General features: G+C 43.6%; 1 protein-coding gene across 1 annotated transcript; it reads left to right on the top strand.

The window, feature by feature from the left end:
- Positions 1 to 212: 212 nt before the first annotated feature.
- On the top strand, positions 213 to 7,372 carry CCN3 (cellular communication network factor 3). The gene is made up of 5 exons (XM_039853621.1): positions 213 to 442; positions 578 to 803; positions 1,983 to 2,237; positions 3,426 to 3,640; positions 5,811 to 7,372. Exons 1-5 carry the CDS (start codon positions 359 to 361, stop codon positions 6,105 to 6,107), a joined length of 1,077 nt encoding a protein of 358 aa, XP_039709555.1. The 5' UTR covers positions 213 to 358; the 3' UTR covers positions 6,108 to 7,372.
- The last annotated feature ends 2,609 nt before the right edge of the window (positions 7,373 to 9,981 follow it).

The raw sequence follows: 9,981 nt of genomic DNA, 5'->3' as shown, positions 1-9,981 counted from the left end.
TCCAGCGAGCCCTGGGTCCTGGCCTGGGGACTCCACCCAGCCCCTCCCGGAGCTCTGGGACAAGCCAGTCGCCACACACAGGCACTCGCAGGCCCCGGGGCCGCGCCCTAAGGAGAGCAGCACCCACGGCCAATTACCATGGCAACCCCGGGGTTCATTCCATTCCCCACCCAGCCGATCCCCCCTCCTCCCTGCACCGCAGCCAACCGGCTTGTGCGCGCCCCTGGAGCGAGCTATAAAACCTGCGCTGGTGGCGCTGGGAAGAGGAGGCGACCGCCAGACCTGGAGGGAGGCGAGCGGAGCCAATCCACAGCTAAGACAGTCTCGTTCTGTGAAAGCGGGAGGGAAAAGCCTGAGCATGCAGAGTGTGCAGGGGATGAGTCTCTGTTTGCCCAAGCGGTGCCTTTGCCTGGCTGTCCTGCTCCTCCGACTCCTGGGACAGGTAAGTGGCGCACCCCTATGGTGCCCCTGGTTGCTTTGCCTTCCTGGGCGACCCCTGCTGGATCCCCGGGTCTCTCCGCCTTCGATTGTCCCTGCTGAGGGGTTTCTTTTTCCTTCTCATTTCGCCCGCCCCCAGGTCTCTGCGACCGAGCCCTGTCCCACCCCGTGCCCGGCGCAGTGCCCCGAGACGCCGCCGACCTGCGCCCCCGGAGTGAGAGCGGTGCTGGATGACCGCTCGCGCTGCCTGGTGTGCGCCCGCCAGCGCGGCGACAGCTGCTCCGAGACGGAGCCCTGCGAGGAGGGCCGTGGCCTTTTCTGCGACCGCAGAGCGGACCCCAGCGCCCGAAGTGGCATCTGCATGGGTAATGCGGCCCCTCGGCCTCTTGACTGCTTGCTTCTCCCGCGGCTAGCGGCAGCTGCCACCTCCTGTCTCTCAGCTCTTCCTCCCCCTTCCCAAAAGGTGATGCGCAGATTACAGTAATGAGGATGCCGTAGGTGATGTTCCTGGAGCACTTCCTGTGCGCCTGGCACGGTCTAGGGCGGGGTGCTTGGGGCTTGGGGGAGCGCCCGAAGCCAGAGAGGAAACCTTCCTGCGGAGGTGAGAAGCATTCATCACTTGCCTCCCTAGAGAAGAATCTAGATAGATGCGGAGCAGAGCAGAGTTAAGGGCCAGTGAAGTCATTTCCTTTGGCCATTTCCAGGGGGACCCTTGGAGTGGATGGAAGCTTAGGCTCACTCACTGGCTCACAGTTCCCCCAACTGCAGCCCAGCAGGTTTGTTTTTACACCTGTAATTGTCCTATTTGAGCCAAAGCCGCCCCTGGTCTCCTGAGACAACTATGTAACCCCTGTCTGGGCTGTGAATAAAATAAAATGCAGGCAATCAGCCAGTCCAGGCTGGTGAAACTTAATTAATTGGGCATCAATTTCCCACGTGGTCTACCATTTAGTTGGAGGCCGTCCCTGCCTCCCTGGATTAGAGACTTGGAATAGCCTTTTACTTTCTTCTCAAAGCTAGTGATGACATGGTGTGTGTGTGTGTGTGTGTGTGTGTGTAAAAGTGGAGAGAGTGTGTGTGTGTGTGTGTGTGTGTGTGTGTGTGTTGAAAATATCAAGGAACTTTCAATGCTCTTCCTAATCTGACCAGTTAACCTATTTGTAGAATGCATTTTTTTTTTTCCTTTTCATTCTAAGCTGCTGGAGTAGGAGATTCTAAGGAGGTCCTTGCAAAATTGACTTTATCGTTGGGAACAACAGCTGTGGGACTTGGGGAGTGTCGCTTCTCAGTCGATCTCCTCTTTCCTCATCCGTGAGTGAGTTGGCAGGACTGGATGGTCTTGGAGGCTGCTTCCTACTCTGGGAGGCCTCGGCGAGGACATCTTTCTGCTGGAGATGGATAAAAAACCAGGTTGTCTCGACTAGACAAAGAATGACTTAGGGTTTGGAACATGTGCCACAAATCTCATGCAGCTTATCCAAAGCATTATGTTCTTGTTTTTTTCTCTCCCTTTCCCTCTCTGCCCTTCTTCCCCAATATTCTAGCGATAGAAGGAGATAACTGTGTGTTCGATGGGGTCATTTATCAAAGCGGAGAGACCTTCCAACCGAGCTGCAAATACCAGTGCACCTGCCAAGATGGGCAGATTGGCTGTGTGCCCCGCTGTGATGAAGACCTACTGCTGCCACAGCCTGACTGCCCCGCTCCACGAAAAGTTGAAGTGCCTGGAGAGTGCTGTGAAAAGTGGATCTGTGACTCAAATGAGACAGAGGCGTTAGGGGACCTGCACGCCCTGCCAGGTGAGGAACCCAGGATACATGAAAGCGATTACAGCACAAGATACAGACAGGCAGGAAGTGTGTGTGCTCTTTTGGATTTGCAATGAGAAACTGGCCTCAGCTTCCGGTCATCTGACCATGGATTCCAGATTGCCCACTGAGATCAGACCCATCACAGATCTGAGTCCTAGCCAAGGGACCGAAGTACCTGCACAGTTTCTCAAAAGTTCAGCAGTTCTTTTCAGCAATGGGACTGATTGTCTTATTGCCCAAATACTATTTATATTTTAGTGCATCCCACTTGACCCTTATTAACATTATAAAGATAAAAGTTTAAAAAAAAAATCACTTTCTTTATGGATTCTGTACACCATCTCTATGGTCTCAAGACCAGCCTCCCTAAAGAATGCTACTACTCATCACTGGACAGGTGTCACTGAGAAATGTCATCTTTCTAGATGCTGTAGGAAGGGTCAAGTGACACTTGAGGATCTGTGTTTTGCTTTTCTTTTTGTGTCACCTTATAAAGGAAATCATTTTGGGGGAAAAAAACTCAAGAACTAGCAGAGAATATTTTAGAAGCTGTTAATCAGCCAGATTATATACACTGGCACTATTCAGAGCTTTACAGATTTTCTGAGGTCAAAAATTATTAGCCATGCCTTACAGCTCGGAAAACTGCCATGTAGCAGAGGAGATGTGCCCCAAACCGTGATACTAAGTGTCGAGACGGAACTTTTTGTGATCAAAGTCCAGGTGCCTATATCCCATAACCCAATCAATCAGTTCCACCTTTCTGAGGCATGGTATCGCTTTCATCACTATTTTGACTTGGTTGGTCCTACTTACTCATCCAATCAGAATTTTATCATGATCCTTCTTCTGTATGAAATCACATATTGAAAACATTATCATTTATGCAATGGTCGTTGATGCTATGCTGTTCTACATTCTTAAAATTACTAAGCTTCTTAAAGACAGGTTCTCCTAAGCTTAAGGACAAGCCAGATAGTCATTCCACAGAGATTTCTTGAAAACCTACAATGTGCCAGGCATTGTGCATCTTGCTAGAGATTTATAAATACAGAGATCCAGCTCCATCCCCGAGAACACTTGGCTGAGACCCTCTTTCTAACGATGACAGGAAAGACCATTTGGTGATCCCCATGTTTTACTCAACATAACTATCTTTATTTATATATCTCATAGCTTACAGGACAGAAGCCACTCTAGGAGTTTCAGTCTCTGACTCAAGTAGCAACTGCATTGAACAGACCACGGAGTGGAGCGCATGTTCCAAGAGCTGTGGCATGGGCTTGTCTACCAGAGTCACCAACAGGAATCCACAGTGCGAAATGGTGAAGCAGACTCGCCTCTGCATGGTGCGGCCCTGTGAACAAGAGCACAAGCAACCAGCAGAAAAGGTAGGAGCCTGGAAGAAGCCTCCATCACAGAGGATGTGGCCTGGCCTCTCTGGGGCCTGGGCTTTAGGAAGTCACTGTGACGCTAGTTGACTCGAGGTCAGTTCTACCTGAGAGTTAACCATAGGTTCCTGATATGAGTGAATTTACCTTCCTTTTTTTTCTCTCTCTCTCTCTTCAATGTATAACAATATCCCAATCAACTCACAGCAGGTCCACAGGTAAAGAGAAGTCAGACAATTATCAAAGCGTCCCCAACTGAGAAGGGTATGGCAAATCTCACTCCATTTCCGGAAAGAACAAACAAACAAAAACTGGCTACTCACTTGTCAAGCGTAGTTGATTTCAGAGAGGTCATTTCTGACCTTAATCTCCTTTACTCCTTAGGTTCAATCTGTACCAAGCAACAGAGGAGGGATTACATTTGCCTTACTCACCCTCAGTCCCCAACATCCTACCTGGGATAAAGTGTGTGCTCGATAAAAAAATTGTCGATGAAGAAATGAATGAGTGTCTGGGAATTATTTTCAGCATTTTAAAAAGCCAAGTAGGACTAGTACATTTGCCAGGGTAAGGCGATATATGCCAAACAAAATAGCACATTTCTTTCCTTTTTTGCTGGTATTATATCAACTCAGTGTGTTAACGCTGAGTGTAAGACATGTGGATCAGAAGCTTGGATTTGTTCCTGATGACATCACAGGCCTTGTTACCAGAACCCTAGATAAACGCAATGCCCAAATTGAACTATTATATGGACTCTTGTACAAACCAAGGCCAACATCAAACCGTCTCTAGCAATGAAAGATTTACATATCTCTACACTGAGGCAATATAATCAAATGCGTAAGGAGGCGGCCAGCCTGGCTTTGAATCTCAGCTTCCCACATGAACTAGCTGTGGGATTTTGGGCAACTTTCTTAAACTCTAAACCCCAGTTCCTTCCCCCATATAATGGGGTCATTGACAGACAGTACGTACCTCAAAAGGTGTCAGGAGGTATATAGAATGAACTGGCAAAGTACTAAGTATAGATTACTCTTTTAACATCAGACATCATTACTCAAAAATTCTATTTAGTGCTAAAATAAAAGAGCTTCTAGTGGTTGCATTCGTTATACGGCATCCTAACTTTATGTTTCTTTCACTAGTTTAGAAAGAACATCTAGGAGCACCTTGTCTCTAAAATTATATACACCTCCCTACACGTAGGGGAATTCTAACATATATGTAACATAGTGCAGGTGTAGGCCCACCCACAAAGCAGTCTGTCTGTCTGTCTCTCTCTCTCTCTCTCACATTTACTCACATACTCACACACACAAACAGAGGGATACTGCTGACCTTATACTTTTTTGTGTGGGTTTTGGCAAGAATATACATTAAACAATAAATATGAAAAAAGAAGAAACAAGAAGCCCTTACATACCATCGAGGACACAGTAACTTCTTAAAATAAAGTTTTTCCGTGTCACGGAAATGGCATGGAATGGGCATTGCATCAGACAAGTTCGATTAATAGAGGTTTTCTGATGACTTTAGCCCTTTGAGACTCCATTTATTTATCTATAAAACTTGAGCCATTGTTCTTTATGTTAATAGTTGCTCCTTGTATGAGTGAACGTTGCTGGTAAGGTTAAGCGAGTTAATGTTTGAAAAATATTTGAAATATTAGTAAGATTGCAATGATGCCATTTATTTCCCTTCTCTTTATAACACCTAAGAATGTGTTTGGCTAAAAACAACACCCAATCCTGCTGCAGTGGCTTGAAGATATAGGTTTCTTTATTGTAGATAGACTTTCACCCTCGTATTTTTCGCTGCGAGATCAAAAGATGGTTGTGCATGATTAGGCAAGGTCTTCACATTCCAGGCAAGAAGGAAAATGAAGGCAGAAAACAATAAAGAAGGGCAAAGGATTATCTAGAATCCTTTGGATAATGTATCACTAGCCAGAACTTTGTCAAAAGGCCATCCTAAGCTCCCAGACATTCTGGGGAAGCAAATGCCTTTAGCTGACCACATTGCCCGAACAAAACTGACATTCTGTTAGCAAAGAAGAAAGAGCAATGGATATTGGGTAGGCCACTAGCAAGTTATTCTACACCCCTAAAATGGTCCCTTGGAGGAATGGTAGCCATCTCGTACCTCATCCCTCTTTCTTTTTTCTTAGAAAGGAAAAAAGTGTCTCCGCACCACGAAGTCACTCAAAGCCATCCACCTGCAGTTCAAGAACTGCACGAGCCTGCATGCCTACAAGCCCAGGTACTGTGGGGTCTGCAGTGATGGCCGATGCTGCACCCCACACAACACCAAAACCATCCAGGTGGAGTTCCAGTGCTCCCCAGGGCAGGTCATCAAGAAACCAGTGATGGTCATCGGGACCTGCACCTGTCACAACAACTGTCCTCATAACAACGAGGCCTTCCTCCAAGAGTTAAAGCCAAACACTGGCAGAGGGAACATGTAACCTGGGTCCGCAGAGAAGCATACCTACAGAGGCAAACTGTAGCTACTGCATGGCCTACCATCGAAAGAATATATGAGAAACTACGAGAATTATTATTTCACCCCTGAGTCCTATGTATTTTCTGTGGTCATATGAGGTCGGTTATATCTGTTTGTTTGTTTGTTTGTTTGTTTTTAATGAAAGATATGATTAACTGTAAACTTGGAATCAAGGTAAGCTCAGGATAGTGCTTAGGGATGACTTACTATTCTATAGTGTTTACTATAAATGAAAATTTCTATAAATTTAAGAAATCAAATATAGGTTTTGCTGTATAGATTATCACATTACACTCATCTTATTTTGTTATGTGCTAGTACCATTTCAAGAAAATGTCACTGTAATGAATGACACAGTGAAGTCCAGAATCATACTGACCATATCATCATACAAATAGTTCACCATATATTGAGGTTTGACTTCTGGGGTTTCTGTTGAGCTTTTTTTGAGTAGCTCAAGCTCTGATCTTCCAAGTCCAAGGTCTGTGGAAACATAGCTCTTCAACTTGAAACCTAGAGACTGTTAGTTCTTTGTTTAATTGTACACTAGGAAACAAGTTGTATCTACAGTAATGAAAGGTTTGTTAATTAAGTGGGCTGGTGTCATAAACTTGCTCCATTTCAGACAAACTGACTCCTTTCTAATAGAAAGAAGCCAAACAGAAAACTCCCCCTAATACAGAGATGATGATGAGCAGCCCCCACCAGCCCTCACACGTTTGTATGTGCTGGAGGCTGCTGAGGCTCGCTGGTTTTTTTTGGTTTTTTTGCTTTTTTAATTCAGAAGAAGCAGAGCATATCAGCGAAGATCCTCTCATCTCACTGATGAGTGAACCGTGGCCCAAAGCACCTGATTACAACCCTTGATGACTTTCAGACTTTCAGTGACATTTTGAAAAAGAAGGACAAAACCAACATAGTGTGATGCCATACTGACACAGGTTTTATGGGGGTTTACAATTTATTATAGACCTACTCATAACTAATCCTTGGGCCCTAATTATGCACATTCACAAACGAGATATGTGTGTATACATACGTGCATCTAATTTGTCAGGCTATGAGGTAGGGTGCAAATGTAAATGTATACATTCTTCTAATGTCACCATATGTGTTCAACCTTTCTCCCTTAAAGTATTTATATAAATGTAAATTATACATTTTTAAAAGATCTTTTTACTTGCTCTACTTGTCAGACATCACTAAATAAACACGATCTTATCCATGTTTGACTCTACCATTACTTTGTGCTCACAAGTAGTTTACTGAAAAAAATATATATAATTACAAGTTACAATTAAATCAGACACCAAGAACAGCACCCATTGAAAGCAAAGCGGATAATTACAACGAATCGGAAGACAAACAAAAGACAGCTCTTCCTGAGTCAGGTAGGCGGTCTCTACCACCAAGGCCTCAGATATTCTCCACACTGTTTACTCAACCCAACCTCTCGAGCCCTGATATTTTTTCTGGACAGTCTGGTAGACACTTCTATATATTAAAAATTGAACTTCTTGGACCAAGCAAAGCGTGCCTCTCAGGCTGCCTTATCCAGTTAAAGGCTCTCCAGTCTCCCAATTACCCAGCATAAAGCACCAGCATCATTTTGATCAGCCTGCTCCTGCTACATGCTCAGAAAGGGATATTTCCAGTGGCGAGGCAGAGCACTGAGCACGGCTGTGCCTGAGCAGTGTGACCGTCAGAGTTAATAGAAGCTTTGTGGGAACATTCAAAAGTCCAACAATAAAGATTGGCTAGATGAATCCTAGTACAATCCATCATGATGAAGAACAAAGCAACCTTTAAAATGAAAATGTAAGAAAATAGTTACACCCAGAAAGGTATAGAACTATGAAAAGAGTGATTTGGTTTTTTTTCCAAACTATCTGTTTACATGAATGAAAAGAACTAGGAGAGAACTTGCAACAAAATATTATCAGTGAGTACGTCAAGTTGGTCTTATTTTTTCCCATTTTTGTGATTTCTTTACTAACTTTATTTTGACTGAGAATATATTACCTTTATAACCAGAAGTGGGGAAAAAGGCTGAATTCAGATATCCCTTCAACACTTTTCCCCTCATACGTTTACTGATTCATGCTGAGCCGGCTGTTCCTTTCAGCATCCAAAACAGTTATTAGCTCACTCATTTCATTCATTCAAAAAATGCACACCGATTGCTCCTGTGTGCCTAGCATTGTGTTAGGTCCTGGAAAGACAGCTATGAAAAACACAAATGATAAACCATAAAATAAACGAGTTACCATTTCTTCCTGGAATTAACACTCTCTATTGGCAAAGACAGGCAAAAAGCAATAAACAAACAATCAAAGAAGATAAATATCAAATAGTGATAAATAAACTCTAAGAAGATCATTAAAGCAGAGCAATCTAATAGAAAATTTCTGGGTGGCTAATTGAGCTGGAGGTGGTCAAGGAAGTTCTTTCTGAAGAGCTAACATTTCATCTTAAAGCTGAAGAACCCAGATTAGGAAAAAGAATCTTCCAGGCAAAGGTAAGTGTGCAAAAAACAAACAAACAAACAAAAATCAGTGTCAGGAATAATCTTGGAACGTCATTAACGATTTGTGTGGCTGGAGCCATCCTCGAGGGGAGGTGAGAGGTAGTGCGATTTCAAGGGCTCAAACACGTAGGGCTTGGCTCTATATCATAGTTCTCACTTTATTTTACAACTGATTTTTTAAATAACATCACACTAAGCATCTTGAGACCAGAATCTTAGTCTTCCTTGTATCTGTTACCTGGCACACAGTACAACCTCACTATATACCTGTTGGATAAATGAATGAATAAGTGAATGGACCTTACATTGATAAAAGATAGAATGTTCTTTGAAATAAATGTTAGGCTTTTAAACTATTCATTTTCATGATCGCTATCACTATGATTTGCATTTTCACTTGGAAAGCAATCCCCTCTCTGTAACGTACATGAACATACACACGGATGCATGCATTCCTGAAATTGTAATGAAAGTCAGTTGAAAAAATATGACCTGATCTACAAATATTTGCTAAGTCCAGAACATTCTAGTAATATAGCAAGGAAAGCAACATTTACCAAGCAGGACTTTAGGGCTGCAGAAAGAGTGCAGGCTTGAGAGTTGTTCCAGCCTGCTTTTGAATACTGGGCCTCTTCTTTCCCAGCTCTGGGCTATCAGACATTTTGCACACACCCTCTGAGCCTCAGTTTCCACTCCTGTAAGATGATATTATAATATTGATAGAGCAACCAACTGCCTTAGTTTGTCCTGGACTGAGAAGGTCACTGGGACTCAGAAATTTCAGTTGTAAAATCAGGACAGTCCTAGGCAAACCAGGATGAATTGGTCACCCTAAGTATCAACCACATGTAGTTGTAAGATAATATGTGCCATTCATACGCAGTTGACTGTGCCAGGCACATAGTAGGTTTGCAAATAACAGTTATTAATATAGTAAGAAGTCCATCGAGCCAAGCACTGCCCCTTCTTCTGTACATGTCATGGCCAGAGGTGGACATGATTGACCTCGTATTTATAGGAAAAGGCAAAGAGTCTCAAAAACTCTAATGACCTATTAAGGACACAGTAAATGAAGGAGCTGGGATTCAAACTTAGGGTCTGCCTGAGCTCAGAGCCAAAGCTCTTTCCTTTTTACAGTGCTGCAGCTGTGGAGGCCAAGTATATTTTCAGCAACCAAAACAATTCCAACAGTTTTCATTTTTGTGCTATTTTCCCAAAGTATAAATGTTCTCTTTTAGAAACAGCATTGCAAAGTCGTGAGATTGTTGAGATCATTCTGTGAATGTGAAATTTTGAAAGCACTTACTTA

This window comes from Pteropus medius, unplaced genomic scaffold (assembly GCF_902729225.1).
Source record: "Pteropus medius unplaced genomic scaffold, Ma_sr-lr_union100, whole genome shotgun sequence".
In the NCBI taxonomy this organism is placed as follows: Eukaryota; Metazoa; Chordata; class Mammalia; order Chiroptera; family Pteropodidae; genus Pteropus; species Pteropus medius.
Note: the sequence above shows the minus strand (reverse complement) of the source record. Positions and strands in the feature narration are given on the sequence as shown.

Bases quoted from the DNA above. Each gene is read 5' to 3' on its own strand.
- CCN3 (XM_039853621.1), top strand. From the start codon at position 359: ATGCAGAGTGTGCAGGGGATGAGTCTCTGTTTGCCCAAGCGGTGCCTT. The intron at 443-577 runs GTAAGTGGCGCA...GCCCGCCCCCAG, and splicing joins TCCTCCGACTCCTGGGACAG to GTCTCTGCGACCGAGCCCTG. The intron at 804-1,982 runs GTAATGCGGCCC...CCAATATTCTAG, and splicing joins CCGAAGTGGCATCTGCATGG to CGATAGAAGGAGATAACTGT.